Source organism: Chamaea fasciata, unplaced genomic scaffold (assembly GCF_029207755.1).
Source record: "Chamaea fasciata isolate MVZ Bird 193981 ecotype frontalis unplaced genomic scaffold, bChaFas1.0.hap1 SCAF_2, whole genome shotgun sequence".
NCBI lineage: Eukaryota > Metazoa > Chordata > Aves > Passeriformes > Sylviidae > Chamaea > Chamaea fasciata.
The window spans coordinates 100945241-100972311 of record NW_027094087.1 but is presented as its reverse complement, the minus strand read 5'-3'; the positions used below and the strand labels follow the sequence as shown (position 1 = coordinate 100972311).

The following is a 27071-nucleotide window of genomic DNA, read 5'->3' as shown; positions in this document are numbered from 1 at the left end:
CCTTGCATAATTAGGCTTTGACCTAGGCCTGTTACCATAACACAGTTAAAATCAATTAGTACCTAGAGCAGTAAGTACCCAAATGGATCTGCAACTGTTGTTTTTATTTTTTGGTGTCAGTTTCTGTGACTTTATAGTTACCAAAGGTGGATTGAACAGCAGGTTTCATAAATTTCGGAGGAGGTGTTGAAAGCTAAGCGAGCACTGATCAGTATCAGAATAGTGGATGTTAATGCTCTTTGGCCCATGTCCCCTTTTGCAGGGTGAAGATAGGCAAGCTATCAGAATTTCTTACCACCTCTTTCCATACATATCTGAGCTTCCTGGATCCAGACTGTGACCTGAAACTGTTTGATGACCGTAATGACGAGTGTAATAGTCCTGACAGTGAATATGGAGACTACCCAGCAGATTTCTGTGAAAAAGGTAGTAGTGTTTTTTCACTTGGTATTTTTTTCTCTCTCAAGTTGTATTAGCAGAGCCAGGGTTTGCCTACAGTGCAGTCTGTCTGTTCTGTGCACAGCTGATGGTCATTTGGTTTTCTCCTGCATCCACCTGAGGACAGGACCTGCATGAATCAGTTTGGAGAATGAATTCATGTGTGTTCTTCCTGCATTTGTAGTATGGTATTGACTGGTACTGCTACAACAAAGCTGAGTCTAGAGAGTCAGCAGGTGGGAGGTGTGGAAGAGGTTAGAGGGAAGAGGAGTGTGAAAAGTCTTGGACAAGAACTTGGGTGGAAGAGATGATAGAGTCTTAGAATGATATTGGAAGAGACTTTTACAAACATTAAGTCCAGCTGTGTTCTATGATCTACCAGCAAGATAAAAGCCCTTTTGATTCCTTCAAAGGCAAAGCTAGCTTCTAAATCTGTTTTCAGCGTCAAAAATTTTTTTTTCTTTGGTTTCCAAAACAAAATATGCAAGAATAGTGTAAGGAAGAGATTTTTAAGCCTTTTTGGTGTCAGTTTCTGTGACACCAAAAGTGCCGTTATAAATAAGCAAGAATATGGTGGTGTGTTTGAATAAGAAAGTGATGATGAGAAATAGTAATTTTTACCTTTAAGAAACCTTTTTTTTTTTTTTAATGTATGTTGCACTAGATAGCCAGGATGAGCTGGATCAGTATATAAATGATGTCCTGCAGAGCACAGCACTGAAGTCATACCTGCCTCCAACTTCAAAGACAACGAGTCAACCACCTGTGTTCAGTGCAAACCATTCCACAGAAGAGATACTGTCAATAATGGCCAAGACAAAGGGCTTGGAAGTTCCAGGTATTTCTCCCTATTGTTTATTTGCTGATCATAATTACAAAACCTGGTTTGGCTGCTACCAGGGGTAAGTTCAAGTATTTAAAAATTGTACCTTTTGACATACTTATGCCATAGTTATTTCTCTATAGAGAAAAAATAAGAAATTTCTTAACAAGTAAGAATGACTGAAGCTGTTGCTGTCATATTCCCACTGTATCGAATGTCATGGTGTATACACAGAAAACCTGCAATGAAATGTAACATTTAATCAACGTTAATGTTTTGGAAGCTGCTACAGATGCTTAGTTGGATAGAATTTGAGAACCCAAATTAGTTAATTAATTGTTTTGTCTTTGCTTGTATATAGGCAGGCAAAATGTTCTTTTTTATTTTAATAAATTTGCTGTGAAATGAAATGTTTCAATACAAGAAAAGCGTAAATATTCACATGTACTTTCTAAATTTGTAAGAACAAATGGAGTAGAGAGGGAGTACTGTCTTTCTAATCATGCTACATTCCTGATAGCCTGATTGGAGGATATACACCAAAATAAGACTTTGGCTGAATTTGTAAATAGGTTCCAACATATGAATTGTTTTATATGTAGATATGTAGTATTAAATGCCCTGGTCCATGGAAGACTTCCCTTAACTTCAGTGTAAAGTAACTTCCAAGCTTTTCTGTTAGTCTTTCCTGCCGTCTTTCACGTGCCACATCTTCTGATCCTCCGCTGAATTCAGCCTATGAAGTTAACAGAGCATTAACCTGCATTTAGCATTATAATTTTAATTATGAAATCTTACCAGTTAGGCCATTTCCTCCACTCACTTCCTGTTGAAATGTTTAAAACACTTGGCAGGGTCAGGTCACTGGGCTGCAGGATTTTGGAGTAATGGGCCAAATAAGAGGTATCAGTTGAGCATGTAGCCCCTGAACCTTTGACATGCTGATCTCAGAAACTCTTAGAGCAAACCTGCAAGGAGATAAGGTTCAGACCATGAGCTTGTCTCAGAGTTCTGTGCACAGCCATCTCAGAATCCTGCCTCTGTATTTTGACTCTTGGAGGTATTTCTGTTGTTTTTACCTTGTCAAGCTGGTTCATGGAGGCGTTTTTGATTGTCATGTTACTGAAACAGACTTTTTTTTTCTTTCTGTCCTGGTGACTTTGCTTTCCAGCCATGTCTATGTCTCTTCCCACTAAAGTTCTGAACACACACCGAAAGTCTTTGAATCTCGTCGATAATCCTCATTTCTTTGAGACAAAGGTAAGGTGTGGGAATTTTTATGCTGTTTGTGGTTTTAGGATGCAATGCTTGTAGCCTTTCCTCGTGTTTTCCTTCCAAACGCTATGCCAGGTCTCATTTTTCTTCAGAGACAAGCCATTCTGTCTAAGGCACTCCCTTGTTTTGGAAATTATTTTTTTGGCTGGATGAAGGTTTTTTACTCAAAGAGACACTATCAAGTGGAACGTTTTTAATTGCATGCGCAAAACAGAAAAGAACATAAAAGTTGCTTTATTTTTGAAAGCCAAAAGTTAAGTCATCATCTTTAGTTCTAGCTGAACACAAGGAGAGGGACGGGATGTTCAAAGCCTTTAGAGATGTTTTCCAAGAAATGCTATTTATAGTAACATCTGGGGAAAGAGGGAATGTGTGAATGTCCTTTAAGGCACCAGCCAAATCCCGTCTCAAGATGGGATAAATCGTGTCCCATAAAGATGGGGTTGTTTTGTCTTGGTATATATGACCAGCTGCTGAGAATGGCTAAAGGAGTTTGTATCCAGCCTCCTGAAGGATTCTGCTCTGCAGAAGGCTCTGTTTGTGGAAATGGTATTTTAGGATTATATAAATTGCTGAACATCTTGTTAAACAAAACTTTTTTTCATCCAAGAATTCACCATAGGGTTACATCATCTGATTAGTTATCATTTTACTTTCATAAGCTTGGAAAATTTATAATGGCAATATTTGCATTCATAAAGCGCCACTTATATACAGGTTAGAGATGGAACTCAAAAAGCTCTAAATTATTTCAATGAAATAAAGGATAGTATCTCTCTGCTTTTCTCTTTACAAGTAATATAAGATGCGACAGGAGAAGCATGCAGATAATTCAATTTCTTTGTTTTGTCAAAAAAAAAAAAAAAAGTAGATATAAGGTTCCATTCTGGGGTTTGTGTTTCTTGGGACTAGTCTCCTTTCTGTGCCTGCAGTATCCTGGCAAGAACTAAGTGATGTGTCTGTATTTCAAGTGCAGAGCTTTGTTGCAAGTCTGTTGTGATTTTTTAATGGGAAGTTTGAAGTTGCAGGGAGTTACAGTTCTACTTTTTTCAAGGTCATGTCTTTTGATTTTTCATCCATCTTTGTTATCAGGACTGTGAAAATGTTTTGCACTTACCTAAAGATGCTCATGGTGATTTGGATTGCAGGAAGCTCGTTCATCAGCTTAAGGAATGTCCGACACTCCATGATCAAGCAGATATCTTGTATATCTTGCATATACTCAAGTAAGTTGCCTGAGTATGAACTTCAGCATGTTTAAGTTTGGTCACAGCTATCTGATTATTCTTCCATTGGTCAGGTTGTGTTTTGAGAGGACAGTGGAATTATTTTGTGCTTTAATAAGCATACTTTTGGTTAGTTTGATTACAGGAATTATTTGGATACACAAGAAGACTTGTACAAATTTTAGAGTTGATTGGCACACAGCTGCAAATACATGAAGTCTCCAGGGCTCACAAATTAGATGCAAAAATCCTTTCCATGAATGAAAAAACACCCTGCTCTATTTGTGGCACTCCAAAGTTCACAAAGATTTGGTGTGATTTTCATACACAAGAATGAAAGTAGAGGGAAAATTCATCTTGTCATTTTTAAACTAAAGGCAAAATGCAATTTTAATGAGTGTTCGCTATTTTTCCTCTAATCCCTTTGCATATTTAATTATAAAACTGGCTAAAATTTGGTACTTTTTAAAACATTCTTGAAAGCAGTCTAGACCCACCTCCTGCTTTTTAAATTGGTTTGATGGGAACAAAATGCAAATACAAACAACAGAATCATCTTCTGAAGTGTGTTTATTGAGTTGTTTTTTTTTTTTTCCTGTGTAGGACAATACTGCTGGAACCTGTCAGGCAGTTAGCTTTTGGTGCAAAGACAAGTGTGTGTTAGTCACAGATGGTCTTCCCTACTGCTACGAAGACTGCATTTTTGTTTATTTTAGTCTGTGTCCTGTGAGGACCTCTTCTTTGATCTTCTTGATTTCCCAAGCAATATGTTTAGCCTCCTCTCTTAAAGAGTAAAGGAAATCCTATTAAAAAAAATGTTTTGTTGTTTAACTGCATCTAACACCAGTAATTTCACCGAGGGAGACTCAGTTGGGCAGGCAGGTGGACTTCTGGTGGATTCTTGTCAGCAGGAGTTGAAAAGTCATTCTGTGACACTTCAAAACATTACCAAAGAGAAGCCATAGTGCAGTGAATTTCAAAACCAGGAGAGGAACAGAAATCCCCTTTGCTTTTTTCAGTAATGGCATAAGCAACACAGAAGTTTAGTTAAACCTAAGAAAGAGAAAAGGCTAAAAAATTCCCCTGAAGGATCTGAAAAATGGGTGAAGTCTTCAGCAGTACTGAAGATATTGTTGAACTCTGCTCTGAAAAAGCACCACATGGAGTGTTCCTCCAGTAAACTGTCCATGTTTGCTGGATGAGCACTCGCTCAATTTAAAGTCTAGTGGGAAATCCTTCAGGTTGTTCCTTTTCAAGTCACTGGCTCGCAGCTGAGTGAGTGCTCAAATTAGTGTGAAAGTTTCTGGTATCAAGAGGATTTTGTCCACATATAATCCATCTGTGGTGAAGGCACAGATGTCCCATTTGGTATGGGACCAAACGTCACCAATGTGAGCAAGGCAGTCAAAATCTAGCCATGTGGTAAAGTTTAGCGTCTTGCCTGATGACAATTACCTCCTGTTTGTTTTGTGGCAGAGGTGCTGACTGGGACACAGAGCTGGATGGACAGTATGGTGTCACTGTTCACTGCCTCCTCAATGAGCTCTACAGAAAGGCAGGCCTCAATCAGGAGTGGGGCTTAATCCGTTACATTTCTGGCATACTCAAAAAGAGAGTTGAAGTCCTGGCTGAGGTATGAAATACAAATAATCCTGGTTCAACTTCCTGCCTGGAAACAGAGATAAAGCTACCAGTTTTCTGTTGGGGTTTGTGCTTGCCCTTCTTCTGGTTTTACTTTACAACATACATAGTGCAGCGTTTTTAATTTAATAATAGTTGTTTTTCTGATCTAGAGTCTTACTACGTCTTTATCTTTCATCTGTGCTGCAAACTGTGCTAATGCTGGCTTGGACGGAGAATGTCACACTGTAAATAGTTGTGAAGGCTTCATTTCATCTCTTTTAAATGGAGAAGTTTAATTGTGTGCTTTGAAAGCTGCAGTTGTCACTGGTATTGTTGCTGTTGTGATGGTATGAGCACTTTTGGAGTACTGCTATGTCAGGGTGCTGGTGATGATGAAAAAAACATGTTCTGCCCATTTCCGTCCCCTTGGGTGGACAGTCTGCCTTGTGAATGGATGTTTGGAACCATTTAAATATCCATGACCATTAAGTGGTAACAAGAAAAATCCACTGTTAAGAGTACAGATATGATTTTCATCATTACAAAAAGGTTTCCTCTCTAGGACTCTAAAAGTATTTGTTTCATTTTTTAGTAATCCCCTACATATTTCTGAGGAGCTCTTTCTGTAATTCCTGGCCACTTTCAAGGCTCTCTGGATAGAGACATAAATAAGAATGCCTTATTTTAGTGACAATCCTGTCTGTGGGGAGCAGTTTGTGATAGTCATTGTGCATGGTACATTATTTAGCACAACTTCCCTTCTCAAGACACCATGGACAAGCAGTACAGACATGCTCACAAAAAGCCATGGATGTTAACTTGAGAAGGTTGACAAAGAATTAGGGAGGAGGAGAATAGGGATGATCTGTTTTCTTCCATGTTAAGGGAGTGAAAATAGACTCTTCAAAACCAGAGAAACGCTGTTCTGTGACTTTTTTTTTTATTCAGGACACTAAAACAGGTAAACTGAACACCCACATTTAAAGGAGGTCGATACAAAAGAGTAAACACTGTGGTACTGAGGACAGTAGCTATTTCAGAATGTATCAGGACTGTGTTGCAGTATGCTGAGTGTTTGTTTTAGGACATATATTAGTACACAGGATTTTTTAAACTAATGTTGCCAAACTTTTCATTGATTAAAAATAGGGTTGTCTTAAATAAAGAACAAAAGTTTATCGTATGAGAAAGGATGAAAGCCTTTGTTGATCTGCCAGCCCCACTAGAGTTCCTGATCTAATCATTATGCTGCTGACTTCACTGAGCAGGAAAACAGGCCACTTTCAGCCTGGGCAAACTCTCATAGCCCTGTTGACCTCAGGAGATCTTTGGAAACTATTTAACAACCTTCTGCTGGATTTTTATGTCTGGTAATTAATAGAAATGCATTTAAAATTGCTAAAGAAATTGAATTAATTTAATTCATTTCCACGTGACTCAGAGAAAGGTCTCTTGCTTTTTGTCCCCTTATGATAGGCATGCACAGACCTTCTGTCACACCACAAACAGCTTACAGTGGGCTTGCCACCAGAACCCCGCGAGAAAATCATTACCACGTAAGTTGGAGCTGTGCCTCAGGCACAGGCTGCCCTTCATCTTCCTGCTGGTACCATTCTGCTGCTATAATCTTCTTTTAAACCTTACTCCTTGCCCTCAAAAGCATTTGCAGCCACCCGGGTAGAATTGTAGGTGCCTTTCTTCTGGGTGATTTGATGCCAGTGCTTGCTGAAGAATTTAGTAGCTGGTTGTGGTGAGTCACTGCTGCCTTTGTCTTCTTGCAGCCCACTGCCACCTGAGGAGCTCACAGATCTCATTTATGAAGCCAGTGGCCAAGACATCAGTATTGCAGTCCTGACACAGGTATGCAGCCTGTGCAAAAAGGCTTCTTGGACTGTGCCTGGTGCTGTGCCAGTGTTTGCTCTGAGATTGCTTCAAAGCCATGAAGACCCAGTCTGATGGGTGCCTTAATGGATTTGTCCTTGCAGGAAATCATTATGTACTTGGCCATGTACGTCCGGTCACAGCCCAGTCTGTTTGTGGAGATGCTCCGGCTCCGCATTGGTCTGATAATCCAGGTGATGGCCACGGAGCTGGCACGAAGCCTGAAATGCTCAGGTAGGAAGCAGTTTTATTGTAAGGGTACTTATGGTATCATTTCTCCTTCACCCTTCATCTTCTCAGTTATGTGTGTAAAATCCTTTTATTACCTCTTAGTTTATATGTGCAGTTACAAACCTGGAAAATCACTTTTTTTGGACTTAATTAAAGATTTCTCTCCCCCCAGCACCCAGTTATTCAAAGAATATCAGAGGATATTCTTTACAGAATAACTCTGTCTCGGGAATTTAGATCCTCATGTCATTTCCTGTTGGGAGATGGCTGTAATATCTTTGCAAGTGATCTTGTTCTATAAGGGATCAACTGCTTTCTTATCATGAGCTTCAGTGAAATTTTGCATAACCTATGACATAACAAAGATTAATGCAAATAGTGTTGTTTCCATGGAGTGTTTGTTGTTTTGTCCTGAAATACATTTTCTTTGAAATGTGATTACATATTAATTTTTTTAAAGGAAGGGCTAACCAAGGAGTTAAATGTGATTGGACTTCATTCACAGTTTCCTTAGCTGGCTTTATAGTTTGTTGTCTTCCCAGAGACATTTGTCATTGTGTTTTGGTTTATTTTGTTTAACTAGGTGAAGAAGCTTCAGAGAGCTTGATGAATCTAAGCCCCTTTGATATGAAAAGTCTCCTACATCATATTCTGAGTGGGAAAGAGTTTGGAGTGGAAAGAAGCTGTAAGTTGTTCACTTTTATGTGTTAAGTTAGATTGTCTTATAAGTGGGGATCTATTCTTTCTGCATGTGAAATTAAGGTCTAGATAATGTATTAATCATGGGTGACCAGTACATGTGTATGTCTGCTGTGAAATAAACAAAAAACATATGATGGAAGCTATCCTGCACTGAAATAAGATTGTATCAAGTGTTCAGTAATATGAAGGCAAACTTTTAAAATGAAGAATTTTTATGGAACCGGAACAAAAGCCATTAAAAGGTCATATCTAACCTGCCTTCAAGAAGCATGTCTTTGATGCCCACATATTCCTCACTGGCACATCAGCTGTCTCCTGGGCTCCTCTGTAGACCCTCAGAGTCTCTTTGCAATTCTTACTAAATTTACAATTGCTCACTGTCTTGGAAAATCAGTTTCTGATAGCCAAGAATGGATTTAAGCCCCTTAATTGATATAACCAGGTTTGAACTCTTGATGTGATCCTGTGAAAGGATGCTGTCACCAAGAGCATTGCACATTTCTGAAATGATTTGTGTTTAGCTTCTTAGATACAATTTCATCTATTTTTTTACCCCTAGAATGTTAAAAATGTCCATTTGCTTCTGTCCAGTGCGACCTGTAGATTCCTCTTCATCCAGCCCTGCAATTTCTATTCATGAGATGGGGCATTCTGGAGCAACCAAAACAGAAAGAAGTGGTATTACTAAATTGAAGAGTGAGATGAAGCAGGTGAGGGTTTTCTGTCAATGCTCACCAGAAAGTACAGCTGTTCTGGAACTGTGTTATGTTACATTTTATTCTTGCTAAATAACAGAAATTTCCAAAGTTGATTTGATTTTAAAACAGATCACTAAATAGAAGGCAGTTAAGGGATGTTTCCTCCAAAAGCGTTCTTCCTCTTTTGTTCTAGTTTTACATGCTGAATGCAGAAGAACTTAAACAAACTGTAATGCATTCATGGCGTCCACTGTAAAAACAGCTCTTCTATCATGTTTAGCTAAGGAAAAGTCAGATGTACAAAGAGAAGCTCTTATGCAGTGTTTGTTCTTGTACTTGGCCCAAGTTGCAAAACCGGACCACATGCCTTTTGGAAAAGGTACATGTGGAAAAGGAATCTTGTTTTGTTTTCTTCCAGTTCTGTTTCTTCAGGAATGGAGGATGATTACTGCTAGAATTTATACATATATATTCAAGTTCAATACTTTAAATTAATTTTAACTGAGTATATGGAGACATCACAGAAAACACAACCAAAATACTCTGAATGAATGTGACTGATGGTTTTGTTATGAGAGGTTTGATTTCTCTACTTCGTGTTTCTATTAGTAATTTTTTTTTTTGCTTTAAATAAATAGGAAGGTAGTGGTCAAATAAAATACATTTGTAAGATTGGTTCTATTTTTCCTCATGGGTTATTCAAACTAGAGAGAGAGGGCTCCAAGAGACCTCTTTGCAGCCTTGCAATATATAAAGGAGGCTTAAAGGAAAGATGAAGAGATGCTTTTTTCCAAGGCCTGTAGTGACAGGATAAGGGACAAAAGTTTTAAACTGGAAGGGTGGGTTTAGGTTAGATACAAGGAGACTTTTTTTACCATAAAGGGGGAGAGGCAGTGGAACAGATTGCCCAGTGAAGCTGCGGATGCCCTGTCCCTGGAAATGTATAAGGTCAGATTGGATGGGGCTTTGAGCAGCCTCATGTAAGGAAATATTTGATGTTTTCCTTTGATTGATGAAACAGATTGAATAAACCTTCAGAAAGGAGTGGCATTTTTACGTGGTCTTAACATGAAGCATTTGCTTGTGGCAGTAAAGATCGGTTAATGATTCTTCGTGGGACATGGTAAGGCAAGGAAGCAGAGATCCCTGAGGAACACATGATGCCTCTTGTGAGACCTGGCTGCTGTGTTTGAGCTGTGCCACTGCCAGAGCATCATGGTGGGTGAGGGGGAGGCTGTGAAGGTGCTGCCGACTGTCCTGCACTGGCCCTGAGGTGGCCTTGGAGGTCAGTCTGAGCAGGGCTCCCAGTCAAACTGGGATGTCTGGATTCGGGGCCTTTCCAGGAAGGAGGAGAGACAAGGCACTAGATGGCAGCATTATTTTGTTTGAAATACAGAGGTGGGCCTGAGCTGGAGTACTTGGACCTCTTGACATTAGAAACATAGTTCTTTTGTTGCTTTCACATTCCACGGAAACTTGGTGGTTTGCACAGAGGAGGACTTGCCTGAGTTTATTTTTGTACCCCCCTCCCCCTTGGTCTTTCCTGCTGCTTCCTGCCACATCTCACTGCATTCTCTAAATAATTGACTGGCAGCTAATGTAATGTCACTTTGCAGGGGGTTGGGTGGGGTGGTGCGGTGCAGGATACACTTTGTTGTTACAAGGAATATTTCAACTACTGGTACTAGCATCTGGAGTGTTGAGCAGCTACAGGTCCCTCTTTTGTGGCTGTTCTTTCTTGAGTCAGAACCATTAACACTGATTGTGAAGGCATGATTTGGGGTGGGCAGTTAGAGGAAAGTGCCTAAAGTCTGAGATGCTGCATCCACAGTTCAGCAAAAAATTTGCCTCGCAGCTTTTTGTTTAGTGCTGCCCATCCAGTTGGCAGCCTGCTGTCTCTCCAGCAAGGTGACCTCATGCAAAGAGAAGCTGGTGGCATTGCAACAAATGGGGAATGGAAGCAGTGTTCACCTCAGCCCCGAGTCACAGGGAAGCTTTTGCCTGCATCTTAATCTGGTGGCTTGTGCTGGCCATGCTGGGAGCTCTATGGATTGTATGGGCTGCCAAACAGGCTCCAGGCACGGCAGGCTCTACCTCATGGTGACCCTGGGAATCAGCAGCAGCTGAGCTGGTATCAGCTGAAGTGCAACACTGCAAGAGGCCAGGGGTTGCTGCAGTTTTTCCCTGAATACCTGAGGTTATTCCATATTTCTTGTCTTTGCACCATTGTGTTACCTAATGATATCTGTGTTCTGTTCTCCTGGCTGTCTGACCTTGGTGTTTGGTTTTGTTTCCTAGTTCTTTCATGAAGGGCACTCCATGTCCAGCAGCATGTTTGCTTCCACGGTAAAACACTGTCTGTAGCTCTGCACATGCGCTTCACCTTCTGTGTGTTTGTGTGCAAGGGTCTTGGCTCTAGACACCTCCTCTGTCTTCTCCTGCCTAAAACCTTGTTTTGAAACCCTTCCTCTTTGCCATGTCTCCATTGGGAATCAATTCTCATTAGTAATGTCATAGTAGAAGTTGAATCTCGTATTTTGATCCACTTAGTTCTTTTGAACCTAAGCAGTTGTAGCAGATAAACAGCTGTAGCAGATGTAGCTACTTGATAGTGGATTGTTACAGGTGTCTTCAGCATGTAAAAGTAATGTAGTAATGCCTCTTGACAGTGAGGAACCCAGAATAGCTTCCAGTTGATGAGATAGGGGTTGCATGGGTATCTTTTCAAGAAGTCATCTTCTTTCAAGACAGAACTGTAGCTCTTGTTAAGCTCTCACTGTCTGCATCTTACTGTCAATGGCACACCTCCCAAATGCCCTAAAAGCAGCTGCAGAGCATGAAGTTCTGTCTGTCATGGTGAGTTTGCAGTGGAAAGGAACAGCAAGCATTGGAACACCACGTGTGCCTCATGAACACTAGTAGCAGTGGAAATGGACTGTTTGCTGGGGATTTTTTTTGCAGAGCTTGGCTATGTAGAGTCTATAGGCCTGTGCTTTCCAAACATGCAGTTTGCAGTCATTTTCCTCCTGCCCCATTACACTGCTCAGGTGGTTTCTTACTTGGAGATAAGGGGATTTAAGATGGCACTTTTAGTGAAGTCCTTCCTGGGCTGAAAGTAACAGGTATCAAAAAGGAAGGAGAACACAGAAAAGCAGAGTCTGGGAGTGCAAGGGATGGGCAGACTGCACGTGTGGGAATCACAACAGCAATATGGTGGTATTGCCCCAATTTTGAAAATGATTTGCTGCTTAATTTAGTATCCAGACCTGGTAGAGTAAAATAATAGAGCGACAAGGGTGATAAAGGAAATAACACTAATACTTACAGAGAGGCAGGCATGATGATTTCGTGGCTTCATTAAGTCAATTTTTAATCTACTCTACTTCAGTGGAGCTTTTGCATGAGGGACTCTCTTGCTAGACTTATGAACCCTTTGATACTTGTACAAGACTGAGCCCCATGTCCAAGTGAGTCAGACCTACCTTCAGATCCCCCCACCTTGCACACCAGTGACATTGCCCTGGAAGCAGCTCGTGCTTCTTAAAATAGTCGAGTGTTGCCTTAAAGCAAGCAGTGAGGTTCACTGGGTTATGCCATGGTGAACTGCTTGCTAGTTTTGTTGAGAAGTGATGGAAGTACTTGAGAAATGAAGCTTGTTGCAAAGCTTGTTGGGGATGAAGGATCAAGCCTATCCCATCATCCTGTATGACACCAAGGCCTGTATTTTTTCCCTGGTTCTGAGGTAGCATTATAACAGAAATGTATTGGCCAGGAGTGGCACTTGGGGTGGTAGAAAGTAACTAACCAAAGCTTTAATGTCCTCACAGAGAGGCAGTACTCCATCATCTCCCACCAGTACTTCTCCGACTGGCTCCAGCGGAGACATGAGCTGGGGTGACAGGAAGGGACAGTGGCTGCGCAGGAGGAGGCTGGATGGTGCTATCAACAGAGTTCCTGTTGGCTTTTATGAGAAAGTGTGGAAGATCCTTCAGAAGGTAAGCTGACCGCTGTGGAGGAAGAAGCAAGCTGGAACTCAGGCAGGTGGTGGTCCAGGGGTGGCATCTTGCCAGGAGTGGAAGTTGGCAGACAGGTGGAAACCAGAGTCACTGGAAGAAGGGTGTCTCTTGGACATAAAAGGGCTCCAGTAACACAAGTTTATGTGTTTCTTTGAGAGTGTGTTTTTCTCTGAAACCACCAATGCTGAATTTTGGCTGAATGATTCTGTTCCACCACTGCCTGTTGTGCATCCTCTGGCCTAATGCACATTGTCAGTGCACCTAAAGGGCACTGCAGTGCAATGCAGTTCTGTGCTCCAGGTCAAAAAGACTGTGAGAAATGAAGTAGGAAACTGCTCTAACTCTTCCAGAATGCTTTGAGACCTCTTGCTGGCTCTTCTGAGCTGTATGGTATTTGTAACCTTTTTTGTTTCTTAGTTTGGTTTTAAGTGAAAAGTATGTCCTTGCCAGCACCTTGGATATCAGGGGTATGAAAAAAAAAAAAAATAAAGCGCAACTCTCCAGGAAGAAGGAGAGGGGAATTAAAAATTTTAACTTATTTCAAAGTGATTATGCACCTGTTTTTCTGCTTTGCTGGATACAGGCCAGCATCTGGCACTTTGCAGCACTGAGCTGTTCATGCTTGCTTAGTTAGGAAAAGAGTGCATCACCAATTTAGGCTGGTTTGTCCTTCTAAAATCCCTTACACTGAAGCTGTTAGTGTTGATGTCAGCCAAGACAAATCATATATGACCTCTTGGCTATTTACTAATAGGATCTTCCAGTCGAGTGAGGATCACTTCTAACCTAATGTAATAGCTGGAAGTAATTGTGTGTTTTTTCTGGCCGTTAAAATGAATTGTGCTTGTCTTCAATATTTAATTCTTAAAATCTCTTTGGACTGTTCATAAAATCTGTCTCCACTTCTTGGTGTGTTTCTATTCTATACCTCACGTACCCAGATGTGTCCCTCCTTAACCTGCTTTCTCACCATTTAGGTTTTGTCTCTGTTTTCTTTATACCACTTGTTATTTCTCTCCCCCAGTGGTTGACATCCTGAGGTGTGGTGTCCTGGATCTGAAACACATAACGAAATGTTGTTCTAGCAAAAATGAAAAAAAGATTTTTGCTTTTGTGGTCTGTTGTCTTGCTTTTGTGTTATCTTTTATTTCCAAATCCCTTCCAGAAGAATGCTCCCATTGATTTGTTTCCCTCCTTTGTGTGCCTTTTCTGTAGTGGCTCCTGAAGTGCTCTGCTTCGTTAGCTGGGCTGGAGCACAGCATGCACTGGTGTGTCATGTCAGGCTATTTCTAATCTTTGCCAGTTACATAATAACTTCTTCAGGAAGGATAAAATAATATTTTTGAACAGGGCTTTTTGTGTCATTTGGGGGGTTTTGCTTTGCTTTTTTTTCCCCCTAACTGAAAGTTGTTACATATTGGCTTAGAGCAGAGAACCCTCAGATTGACTTGCAAGAACTGTAATTTCTGTTCACTCTTGAAATGTTTCAGTGCCATGGTCTGTCCATTGATGGGTATGTCCTTCCTTCTTCAACCACCAGAGAGGTACAGTAAAATGCCCACGATTTTCTAGCCACATGTCTGAATGTTTGGTTTGACAGTGTAAGATGCAGCAGGGCCTCTGTTACAGATCCTTGGTTTTACTTTTAGAACATCTTGACCTTGCCCCAGCACCTCTGCCTGCTTTCCTGGGTCTGTGGAGGTGAATTCCTGCTAGGCGGGCCTGGGACAGGTTTTCCCTTTGGGGAGAAGGTGAGGCAGCACAGACTTACTGGAATAAAGCAGACATGTTGCTTGCCACTTACTTTTTTTAATATGCTGCAACAGCATTTTGGCTTCACAATCTCAAAAGTAAATACCAGTTGAGGATGATTGTTTCTAACCAAAGCTTTGACACTTTAAATCCGTAATATTTTCTTGCACTTTTTTCTTAGCTGGATTCTGTCTTTAGGTGCTCTGGCAAATTCTGAATTCACATCTATATAAAACCAACTCTTGTGAACAGTAATCCATCAGTGCAAGGGTGGTGCTTGTGTGCCCAAGACTGTTTTCCTGACTGTTTCCCTCAGATTTGTCTCTGGCTTCCTTCTTTTCTGAGGCACTGTGGTAATAGCTGAAGAGAGGAGCTGGAATTTTCTGCCAAATTTAAATATTGGGGTTTGTGGGGGGGTCGGATTCAGAAAGGAGAGCTTTATTTATCTCTGTTGTGTAGATAAAGAGACTTCTATTTTTAGCCTGTCAGACCTGGACAGTATCTAATTTTTCTGTTTAAAGCAATTGAATAAAATAAGCACAAACTTCCTAAGGCAGCATAACATCCACAGAGCTTTGTCAGTGCAAATTAAGCTGCTCTGCAAACAGAATAGTGATATTCCTGCATGGCAAAGCTCAGGGGTTATTTAAAAATCACCCCTTTAAGCAGGTGGTTGTTTTTAAATCTCAGCAGTAAGTTTGGCTTTGCAACTCACCTGCAATGCCAGAAAGAGATGTACAAGGCAGAGTGTGTGAGACCACAGCCTGAGGAGCGAAGAGTTAATGTGCCAGCTAAGCATCAGCAGCACTGTATGTCAGTGAGATGTGTGTGTGACAGGGCTGGAGCAGGCTTCTGGATGTTGTGTAACGGTTTGCAGAATCAGGTCTAGCAACACGAAAACTTTCTGTGAGTGCTAAAGCTGCGCAAACGTTTTGTTCGCTTCACTCAGTCTGCCCCCACGTGCGGAGAGGAGCATATGTCTCAGTGCTGGCAGGATGTGAGGAGCTAGTCTTTTGGATTTGTCAGTTTGTCTTTCCATTTCCACTCCAACTTGCCAGATGACCCCGTGCGAAATCAAGTTTGCAGTGCACGTGGAGTCGGTGCTGAACCACGTCCCCCAGCCCGAGTACCGGCAGCTCCTGGTGGAAGCTATTCTCGTCCTGACGTTCCTCTCCGACATCGAGGTGAACAGCATCGGGGGCATCATCCACGTGGACAGAATCGTGCACATGGCCAATGACCTGTTTCTGCAGGAGCTGGTGAGCTCAAAGGGCAGTGGGGAAAAACCTCCTACTTTAAAAATTATCCCCTGTTCTTTTTCTAATGTGTGTGATGAACTTAATTTTGTCCTGTCTCTTTCTCCAACAAAGACAGACCAAATCCCTTAAGTATCTTCTGGAAATATATTTAGGAAAACTAATGTAAGAATCATGGGGGATTTAAAGGGAATAAAACTGTAGTGGCTAACAAGCCCTGAAATACAAGGGCAGATTGAAGTGAAGTCCTGCTTTATCAAGGCATTTCTATTACCACTATTTGAGTAATCCCACCCATTCGCCCCAAAGGACAGAAACCCATATGTTCTTCTTTTACTTGCACTGATCCAGCTAAGTCATGTGGGCCCTATAGTAATCCTGATTAAGGTTTTCATGAGGGGCAAGAGAATTGCTTTCAGTATTAAGCACAAATAAAAAGTCGTAGTATGGTGGGTTTTTTCCAATAAATAAGCATGCATGCCTAACTTGCTCTACATCTTTGCTTGTGTCTTTACAGAAATCATTTGGAGCTACTGGTAGTATCTTGGAGAAAGATGCGGCCACAGGAATTTGCCACTTTTTTTATGACAGTGCTCCCAGCGGAGCCTATGGCACCATGACTTACCTAACAAAAGCCATAATTATTTATTTACATGATTTCCTGCCCAGCACAGGCTGTGCAATGCAGTAGGTGATGCCTCACACGGGAGGGAAGGCTCAGAGGCTCTTCCTCCCCAGTTCCCTGTCACAAACTCCTTGGTTGGTTGCTGCCTGTGTGTGTGTCATGCACTCCCTCAACACCTGGCACTGCTAGGGGTGCTTCGTGCACACGTCCTGCTGGGGACAGGGAGCTGGAGTTTGGCCTGGTTTTAGGAGAGTGTGCAAGAAATAAAAAATAATGAGGGTTATCCTGCCCAAAGTGCATAAATGTAATTCATATTAAATTAGCAAGAATTATACAGTTCTGCCAAGGGGAAAACAGATTACTCTGTGGTGATCAAAAGGCATAATAAAATGAGGGAACTGCATCTCAGGCTCAGAGTCTCACAAATAAGGGAAGTGATGGAATTCATTAATTTTTCTCCTGCTGTGTGTAAATGTACATCATTGTGAATCACTAATGCACAGTGTGAAACATCCAGGGAAATGTAAATTGGAGGAGTAAGAATAACTGGAAATAACGTAGTGATATTTTTAATTCACTTTTTTGCTGAATCTCTTCTCATTTGCACCTAGTCAGTGCAGGGCTAATGCCAGTAGGAACAAACGTCCTACAATATCCACTAATTTGAGAGGATAGCCTCTGTCAGGAAGCCGTGTCTGTCTTTAATCTGAATAGCTTCCTTCCCTGCATCCCCAAGACATTGGAGGCAAAATCTCAAGACTCTAGCTTCTCCAGTGTGACTGACAGTTTTATGCCTGTAATCCTTTCCTCTGAATGGAGCAAGATAAACCTCTTCCACTTGAGCACCCTTTCTAAGTCTCCTGATCATTTCCCTTGCAAACAGCCTCAGAATTAAGAATCACATAATTGTGGCTTTTCCAATGTAGCATGAGTTTATGGAAGGCTTTGATGTTTCTCTTTGTTTTGTTTTGGTGTGGGTTTTTTTTTTTCTTTTTTTCTTTTCCATTTCTTCTTTTTCTTCTTTTTAGTTTGAAGTCACACTGGTCTTATGTAATTAGGGGTTGGGCTGCCTGGAAATATCCCTGCAGACAGTTCCCAGGTTAATGCTGTCAGTTGGAAGCTCTGAGATGCTGTAGGGAGTAGGCACATCCTGCATGGAAATGACTCCATTGCCTGAAACTGAAAACAGAGGTAGGCAGCCTCTGGAGAGGAAAACCCTGCCTTACCCCAGGCATTGGCTGTAGTTTTCCTTGTGCCTGTGCTGCTGGCATTGCCACCAGCCACATGTCAGCATCTGGCTAACAGCTTAGGAAAGTGGCAGTAGCTTCAGCATCCCATGGCCACAGACAGGCTGCCTGAGTAGCACTGCTGCCATGTGAGCAGAAAGGATCAGAGCAATTTAGGCTTTCCAGGTAGAGGGGAAAAGAGCAGATAGGCCTGTAAAAATAAGTACTTTCTCAGTTATATATAAGCCTGATAAGCTGTTTCTGTGAGCCTCCCCTCCACTCTTTCAAAACAACGGTGCCATTTGTATAGAATTTGTTTTGGTTTGTTTTGGTTTATTTTAACAACAGTGTGTGGTGCTTTTGAGAGTGAGGTTTTTGCTTCCAGTAGAAGTATTGTCCTGTCTCACTTGCCAGCCCTCATGGTCCCAGAAGGTCTGAGCTCCAAAGGCCATGACACCCTGCCTGCTCTCCCTCTGCACAGTCACTGCTGCTGTAGCAGCATCTGGGACCTGGCTCAAGAGAGTGTAGGTGTGGGAGGCCTTAATGTGAGGTGATTTAATGGTTTTTCAGAGACCAGAGGAGTTTGGTAGTCCAGAGGACCAGGAGCTCTGTGTTAACCACCATGGGAACTGTGGGCCTGTGCAAGGGCCAATATAAAGTGACAGTTCAGGTACAATTAGCACTTGGGTGTGAAAGTTATTTTATTGGCATGGTGCCTGTTTTGTAAGGGTTTGCCTTTGGTTGGTTGGTTTGGTTTGGGTTTTTTAACTTTTCATATGTATTGTGAGAGCTCACTTGGCTTGTTTCCCAGTAAAAGGAAGTAAAACCCTTTGTCTAGTTTAAGCAGATGTTACAGTGCAGAGCATAAGCACAAGAGCAAGGTGATTTTTTTTTATTCTACCCAGTATCATACAATACGTAGTAGCAGTTATTTTTGCTTTTCTTCTTGAATCCTAGATTGAGAGAGATGCAAGATGACTTTTTGCTCAGACTTTTAATATATATATTTTTTTTTACCTACTGTGAGAATTTGTTTTCAGAATCAAGAAAGCTGATGCTGGTTTTCCATGCAGCGTCTGCATTGAAGTCTAAAGCAATGAAATGTGTGGCCTAACATACCTGGACACCCCTTAACACTTCTTTGTTTTTAAATGGGAGTGTCATTGGTATCTTTAATATCGAGTTCATAGTATGACCTAGGTTATGGTATATTCAGGATGTCACAATGGATTACCACGTGGAATGCAGGCAATTGGAAAGTATTTATGTGGTAATTTGAACAGTTTAGGTATCTGGTGGTGAAGGGTGGTACCCAAACACAAGGCCAGTGGAAGGCAAACTTGTGTTACTTGCAGGGTCAGGCACAGCTGCACCTTGCTGCTGTGTTACTGTCGGAGTGAAGAACCATTGCAACTGGAGAGCTGCCTTGCAATGCAAACCCAATTATGCAAATAAGGTTTTACACAGACCCCCTGCTTTGTTGAGGATCCCCTGTGTGTGTGAGGCTGCTGCAAAGCAGAGCTGGCGCTGGCAGTGGCCAGGGTGTGTTCCCAGATAAAATACAGGACGACTCTGCAGTTCGTGCAGGGCTGAGCTAATGGGCAGAGGCTCTCCTTGGCTGTGCAGCCTCCCTGGGGAACCAGCAGAGGATGACTCTGCCAGCTCCCAGTCCCTGGAAAATCATTTATGGAAAGCAAAGGTGAACAGACCGGTCCTGTGCCTCAGAAACAAGGGCATTAGTGATTTAAAATAGACTCATCTGGGAGCTGCTCATGCCAGCCTGATGGGCCCTGCTGCCCCAAGCAGTTTGCAGCTGTGGGGTCAGAAGCACCTACACAGTGCTGGGGGCAGTTGGGTGCGCCTGGAGACAGGCAAGGGACTGGGGGCAGGAAGTGGCAGAACAAGGATCTGTGTCCAGCTCAGAGCTCATGGCACATGCTGGCCCCAACCCTGCTCCCCCAGGCCAGTGTCCCCCCTGCTCACACTGTTGCCTTCTCCCTCCTGCCAACAGGGAAGGGTTTGTCAAACAGATCAAAAGCAGCATTGATCTCCCTCAGCTGCTGGTCCCACAGGTAGCTGTGAAAACTGAATGGGTGGAGTACAAAGTTTGTCTGGCTTCTCTCCTGCTAATTGTAGTCTCCTTTCTCAAGGAAAGGGTCCTGCTTGTTCCTGGAAGGTGCAGGTGAGCCACAGAGTCCTTAGCTGCCCTGCAAAGGGGCAGCCACTTTCTGTGGGGTAGTGAAACAGCTGGCCTGCCCCCTGTGGGCATAGGACACTGTGGGAATTTGTCACCCTCTGGCAGTAGCCAGGGCCTTCAGTGAAGCAGGAGCTGGAGTCAGTCCAAGTCCAGCCTTGGACACTTTTTGGAGTGGTCAGCAGGTAGGAGCAGAGTTGCCCAGAAAGCAGGAGAGAGATGATACCAGTGGTAGCATCTGTAGCTGTAAGGGTGAGAGTTTGGCAGTCGTCTGCAGAATGATTCAGGTGCTGCTTAAAGGACCACTCACATCTGGAATATTAAGTAGCTACTGCATAGAATCATAACTGAAAAAAAAGGGATTGAGGATGGGGGTTACAGAAGAGCTTCAGCTCGAACTGTTTGGATTTAAGTACAAGCAGCAGGGCTTTTTCCCACTCCCAGTTTCAGTCTCAAGTGGCATTTATTCCCAGCATTAATGTTTCACAGTTACTCCCTGTGCCACCCTCCTTCTGTCAGGGGTCAGGGGGTACTTTGTGCCACCAGCAGCTGACAGGATGGTGTTTGCTTTTTTGGCTCAAGGATTCAGCTCCTCTCATACCTCAGTCCTGCATCCCCCAAAAGGCTCTCACTGCCTGCCAAGTGAAGCTGTGCTGTGACTGTACCTTGGCATCCCCTCCCAGGAAGTGATGCCTCGAGGCCAGTCCCCTTCATGCCACGTTCAGGGATGTGTCCTTAGTGAGGGCCATCCACGCTGGAGGCTGCCAGCCATCCTTCAGAGCTCCTGTGTCTCATTGTACAGCCTGGCTTTGTCCTCTTTCCTGGGGCAGGTGGCAAAGGGGGACTCCAGAGCTGCAGTATTCCACCTTGTCACTTCACACCCACCACATGGAAGCCAACAGTGGGAAGCAAGATCCCAGCACACAGCGGTGTTTGGCCATTGTAAGTGGAGCCTTTTTGTCACTCCACTGGAATAAGGTGGGCCTGATCATCACAGTGCATAGATCAGAATAACTGCATGCTAAAAATATACATTATGTATTACCAGTGCCATTAAAGTGTTACTGTAAATTTTGTTTGTACTATTAAAGATTTTTCTTTCCCCTCCTCCAAGGCAGTAGCAATAAGAATGTGCATGTTTGTTCATTCATCTGTCAAGTTACAAAATACTTCTGGAAAAGTGTTCTGTATTTAATAGTAAAAAATAAGATTTAAGAGAGACAACAGTGCCTTAAGCTTGGGCTGCTGTTGCATTCTGGGATGATAAACTTGGAAGGATGCTTTTTTTGTATTTTCAACACTTCTATTAAATGAAACCGAGCTGCTTTACTTAGCTCATCTTCAGCTATTAAAATTTAAAGAGGGAGTAGGTTGGAACTTTTTCTACTGAAAAAAGCACTTTATGTGCATTGGATTTACTGAGGCTGAATGAGGTAATACAGTTACCAAAAAGCTCCTGACATGATGTTGCTTTCAGAGTGTAAGATGCAAGAGAATTAGGTCCAGATCTCCTGACTTCTCCCCCTTGGGAATTGACAGGGTAATGCTGGCAGGAATGGGAATACTGACTTGCAGTCAGGGAAAGGAGACAGGAATGTGAGTACAAGTCTTCCATCTTGCTGCCTTCCAAAAACTCAATTTCAGAATATCTCAAGTTTCCTTTTCTTGGTAAAGAATTTATGTTTAACTATATGCAAGAATATTTAGATTTGATAGTATCAAAATATGTTTACTCTTGTATTCTTACTCATCTCTGTTTTTAAGAAACCCAGTTCATCTTCAGGAAGAGTGTTCTATGGTGATCAGGGCAGGGTACCAAAACACAGGCAGAGAGACACTCCACTTAGGCATTGCTCAGAAAGCTAAAGCTTTATTTTGTGATCTATCATGTGTTGCATTAACATGCTGTGGATTTAGCCTTCATTAAAGTGGTGGGTTATCATGGAATCACCGAATCCCAGAGTGGGTCATGTCGGAAGAGACCACAATGAATCATCTGGTCCAACCCCCCTGCTCAGAGAGGGTCATCCCATAACACACAGCATCACACATCTGGACTACATCCAGATGGTTCTTGAATATTTCCAGTGAGGGAGACTCCACACCCTCTGTGAGCATTCTGTTCCAGTGCTCGGTCACTGCACAGGAAAAAAGTTCTTCCTCATTTTCAGGTGGGACTTCCTGTGCATCAGTTTCTGCCCATTGCCTCTTGTCCTATTGTTGGGAACCACTGTGAAGAGCCTGGCTCCATCTCAGAAACAGTTATGATTGTTTCAGAGCTCCAAATCCCAACAAATGTGGAGAAAAGTAACCAGAGGCAAGAGGAAATCTAGTGCAAGTGTAAAAACCTTTCAACCAAGATCCTCTAAGTTGTGCCTGTAAACTTTTGGAAGGATAAGAGATTGACCTGGAATGATTTAATTTCTCTGCATCATGCAAAGAGCAAGATTAAATGCAGGACTACCTGTTTTAACAAGATGCTTCTTCCCTGTTTTCCTCTCCTGCAATGGACACCCCACAGCCAGCCTCTCTTGTGCCTGTTCCATCAGGGTGGGTCTGATATGTTCCTTGTGGTTATCAATGCTCTCAGCTGTCACCTAGGACTGCTGACAGACACATACCAAAGTCTCTCTTCCTGCACAGCTGTAGGCATGACCTTGGCAATGTTCAGGGATTAGATTGATGGGGGAGATGCCGCCAAGAGGAGGGGGTGAATTGTAAGGTCCTGGCAGTGTGTGGCAGTGACACAGTAATACTGTAAGAGTGGGTTTTCATCTCTGTCCCATTATTAGCAGGTACAGATCATCCAGGAAGGGCTAAATAAAGGCTTGCACAGTGACCCTATCCAGCAGCCCTTTTATGACTAATGACAGCAAGCTGAGCTTCCAAGACAACCCACAAGAAGTTCTGCCTTTTCATGAGGTTGCCTTTTTCTCAAGTCTGTGAACAACGTGAAAGGCCTCTAAAAATTCATTGAAGTCAATGTGGCCATCTTTGTTGTAGTCTATGCTGAGGACTAACTTGTCAATGGAGTCATCCTGTACATCAATGCCCAGGTGAGAAGTAAAGAGTCTCCATGTCTGGCTGAATTCCTCAAGAGAAATCAAACCTAAAGGAGACAGACAATAGACGGCTTTTTGCAGTGTTGTTTCCCTTTCCTGCATAAACACACACATGCACACTCCTTCACTGCAACAAAGTTACCTGCCTACCATGGGGTTAGTGCTTTCATGATTGAAGCACATACTTACTTCAGGTAATGATTGAATGCTTTTGACAGTGGAATTGAGAAAGCAGTAAAGAGTAAGACAGAGTTAAAGGGAGAAAAAGACCCCAAAGAGTGAAGCCAATACTGGAGCTGGGATGTGCGAGAATCTTTTCTTAAGCTCTGTGCACCGTCCCTTATATGGTTGCAGCCTGACTGCTTAAAATAGTTTCCACTAAACTGGAGAAATGACATCACCTCTGGTTCCTCTATATTTAGAAGCCTTAAGGAGGAAAGACAGTGGGGAAAAGATAACTGGTATAGTCTCCCTAGAGCTGACACAGTGAAGCTACCTGGACTTACCTGAGTGATCTTTGTCAATGATGTTAAAGATGATCTCCAGGTCCTTTCTGTATCTGCACAGTGTTTCTGTCAAAGCTGGCTGAGCCTGGTTTTGAAATCACATACAAGAAGCTATTCAGACCTTGGTTGGAGCTAATTTAACCTACAGAATATCTACTATCGAATTTCCATTTTCCCAGTTTAAGTCGTCAAATGTTAAAAAAAAAAAAAAAGCTTTATCCTTAAGTTCTCTGGAATGACACTTCTGTGTCTTGCCCTAAGGAATAATCAGATAAAACCTGTTACTTTCAGATGGCAGGGCAAGGGGGAAAGGAGCCCTTCACACCTCCTACCTTCAGTAATTATTTGTGAAAATAGTCTTGGACAACCTAGGGAAGATGGTGCAGACCATACACTCATACAAAGCACTCACTGTGCAGATGGGAATGGATCCTGCTGTTCAGGAAAGTTTTGGATACCTCCGTACCAAAGCACTGTGCAGCTATTTGGTAACAACAACTCCGCTCTGTAGAAGTGACCTCAGATACCATTATAAACATCTAAAAGTCCCTCTACAAATGTGACTTCCTCCCACAGAGGCCTTAACTGCCTCTGGATCTTGTTTGAAAAGCTCATTTCAAATAGTAAGGGTTGAGTGCTCTGGGCAGGATTTGTCACATCTCCTCAGCTCCGTTATCTAAACGCCCTCGAGAGCCAAGAGAAAGTAAGAAGCAGTTCTAGCATGTGATTCATCCAACCTATTTTAAGCATCTACCTTAGCAGGGAATGATGATTCGTACCCTAGCAGTGCTCATTTTCCTCCAGTGACTATAAAAGGAAGCTCAGCAACTAGTTCAGATGTAGATGTCTACTTGATGGGCCAAACCACTGTCTTGGGCTTCAATTAGCACCAAAAGTTGGTCCTCCAAGAATTGCAAGGAGGTGTTTTCCTCTTTACCTCTTTTATAGGTTGATCCATTTTCAAATCATAAAAACATGACATGAAGTCAACTTCTCCATCTGGGTTCATCTGTGCTAACTGGGAGCGCAGCATCCTCCAGGGCAGTTCCAGCTGCAGGACAGACTCCATTGCTGCAGCCCAGTCATTGACAGAAATCCTGCCTGCCAGAAGGGGTCAGGTCATGGTTAAAAGTACAGGACACAGCACACATCAGTCACCAGCACAAAGGGTTACAAAACACAAGGATTTTCTCTGAACCCTGGGATAAAAGCCCTCATAACAAAATGGGGTTGGACTAGGCATTACCACGGGTCCCTTCCAGCCACAAAGTTGTGATGCTGTTATGATGTTCAGGATGTTTTAACACCTTTTGAGAAAGCCAGATTATGCCATGAAGAGTTTTATGCCACTTCAGGTTTCAGCTGAGCTGCAATTAGAGTGACATGTGGCTGAAAACTCAGCCAGACAGAAATATGTGAAACAGCTGTTCAGTGGCCAAAGAAACAACATCATGTTATTGAGTGCCCTTGTAAGGACATAGTCAAGTGAGGAGTCATCACAAGGAAAAGTTGTATTTGTGGCAGAAATCAACTTCTTGCATCTACATAAATATATTAACTTAGCACTGACTTCTCTTCAGCTGAGGGGTGAGTCTGTGTCTGCTGGAGGTACCTCCCAGACTCAGAAGGAGACCCATTCCCCCCTCCTCACCTGAGACCCCAGTTCCCTGTCCGACACATTCCTAAGATGCTCCTACATGAAGGTGGTGGTGACCTTTGAGCTTCTGAAACTGGACTTGCCTGCTCAAACTCTCTACCCAACAGCAAACATCATTCTTAATTTGCCCCTGTCTTTCAGTTTTCTTTTTCCTACTTCAAGCTTCATCCCCTCAAGTTGTTTGGAGCTAAGCCCTTCCCAAGGCCTATCCTCCCCTGCAGGCATGAAGAGCAAGGTGAACCAGCCTCTGCTGCCCTCAGCCTGACACTGGCGGGCAGGCAGGCCTCACCTCCGTGGGGTTTGTCCCCTTTGCCTCCCACACACATGGAAACTGTTTTTCCCGTGGTGGCAACTGGGGAGAGGAAGTAGTACCTGTGCCATTTACATCATATTGTGCAAAAGCACTGGTGAGTTCAGACCTGTGAGCATAAATCTTCTCTCGTAAGGACTTTAAGGCAGATGATTCAATTGTACCCACCCTAGGAGGAAAAAAAAAAATCAGCAGATTATTAAAGGATTAAAATCCTCTAGCATTTTATGCTTTTCAACACTCATTATAAAATTCTTATATCCTTTAACATGTAGTATGTTTAGGGTCAAGTATGTTTAAGTAGGATGACCAAAAATGCACTAAAACATGTAAGACAACATTCAGGGGGAAAAAAACCCCAAACCAAACCAACAATGCTCAATAAGAATAATCTGAGTTTATGAGATAATTGAGTTTATGCAGGTAATTCTAAGCTGCTTTCCTTTAGTAATCTGACCACACTAGTAGGCATGGCAAAGCTGTCATGATAAACTTTGAGACTCAATTCATAACAGGATTTGTCCAGATTAACACTGCAGCCTTCAAGCAGACAGGTGCAGGCCACTTATGAGTCCCTGACAATAGTCTGTTCTACCTGCTTACCTCACCTCATTACCTTTGGGAGTTTCTCAGGAAACCAAGTTAAGCACTTAGAACATGTTCTGTCTACTGCATTAATTTTTAAACTGTAAAATAGAAAACCAGTGAGAATCAATGAAAATGGATGCCTATTCAGTTACTCAATCAAGCTCTAGATTTGCAGGTACATGTGAGGTGAGCCCACGCTCACTGCATGCAGCACAGAGCTTTACCTCTCGCGGAGATTCTGCCTGCGTGTGAACTTGCTGACCTGGTACTGCACAAACCGAGGGGTCAGCTCGGGATTCAGCTTGATGTAAGCGCCCCGGTTACTGCCCTCTTCGTAATAGTTAGAGGCAGAGAATATGGTGATAACCTGCCATAGGAAACAAAGAAACTGCATGGGCCAGAACAGCTCTTCTTGACACTTATTTCTGAAACTTATATGAGAAAAAAATTCCAGGTTACAAAATTATGTGTCTACATGTAAAACTGTGTCATTCACCAAATTGAACTGTGTCATTCACCAAATTGCTCTTGCCTTTTGAGTCAGAGCTCTGGACCTTTAGTTTTGACCTGTCAGACTTCAGAGAGCAGTGAGGTTTAACAGAAACCGCTTTTTAAGAGAGACCTGGTTTTCAGGATTCTTGTCGGCTTCCTAATAGAGCATGTTAGAAATCAGGGCCAGAAGAGAAATCAGTAAGTTAAAGGTTTCCAGAGCCTGAGAGCATCTCTTGAACAGTATTTACACACAATTCTTGTCAGGGATTTTGTTGATGTCCATTTGTTTTCATGTAAGTAATAAATTGGTCCCCACTCCCTAAAGCTGTAAAGAATTTTGTTACTCGGAACTCAGTAATTTGTTGTAACACCTATCTAGGACAAAATTCCCCCAAACCCAGTTTAACAAAGTGACTCTTTTTTTTACAAGAAATTTTGCAGACGAATCTACTGTGGATGTTCCTGTGAAATTCACAGGAGAATTCTACTG

The 27071-nt window shown here is 42.5% G+C and overlaps 2 protein-coding genes across 4 annotated transcripts in view; one reads left to right on the top strand and one right to left on the bottom strand.

The window, feature by feature from the left end:
* The window catches only part of PHKA2 (phosphorylase kinase regulatory subunit alpha 2), a 44635-nt gene extending 23556 nt beyond the window's left edge, over window positions 1–21079 (top strand). Inside the window, exons 18-32 of one of the 2 annotated variants that reach the window (XM_066176898.1) lie at window positions 263–426; window positions 1103–1276; window positions 2433–2521; window positions 3629–3762; window positions 5239–5395; window positions 6862–6941; window positions 7167–7245; window positions 7371–7500; window positions 8081–8182; window positions 8791–8909; window positions 12725–12892; window positions 14404–14457; window positions 14563–14664; window positions 15724–15924; window positions 16439–21079. In XM_066176898.1, the coding sequence (XP_066032995.1) occupies window positions 263–426; window positions 1103–1276; window positions 2433–2521; window positions 3629–3762; window positions 5239–5395; window positions 6862–6941; window positions 7167–7245; window positions 7371–7500; window positions 8081–8182; window positions 8791–8909; window positions 12725–12892; window positions 14404–14457; window positions 14563–14664; window positions 15724–15924; window positions 16439–16612 (1927 nt within the window). In that variant the 3' untranslated portion in view covers window positions 16613–21079. The remainder of the gene's footprint in view (window positions 1–262; window positions 427–1102; window positions 1277–2432; window positions 2522–3628; window positions 3763–5238; window positions 5396–6861; window positions 6942–7166; window positions 7246–7370; window positions 7501–8080; window positions 8183–8790; window positions 8910–12724; window positions 12893–14403; window positions 14458–14562; window positions 14665–15723; window positions 15925–16438) is intronic. The other variant, XM_066176899.1, reaches the window with a different exon arrangement.
* Window positions 21080–21687: 608 nt separating this feature from the next.
* Window positions 21688–27071, bottom strand: part of PPEF1 (protein phosphatase with EF-hand domain 1) — a 38395-nt gene continuing 33011 nt past the window's right edge. For both annotated transcript variants that reach the window (XM_066176901.1, XM_066176900.1), the window contains 5 exons: window positions 26314–26456; window positions 25564–25670; window positions 24472–24635; window positions 23535–23619; window positions 21688–23075 (listed from right to left, as the gene is read on the bottom strand). In XM_066176901.1, coding sequence (XP_066032998.1) covers window positions 22882–23075; window positions 23535–23619; window positions 24472–24635; window positions 25564–25670; window positions 26314–26456 — 693 coding nt within the window. In that variant the 3' untranslated portion in view covers window positions 21688–22881. The remainder of the gene's footprint in view (window positions 23076–23534; window positions 23620–24471; window positions 24636–25563; window positions 25671–26313; window positions 26457–27071) is intronic.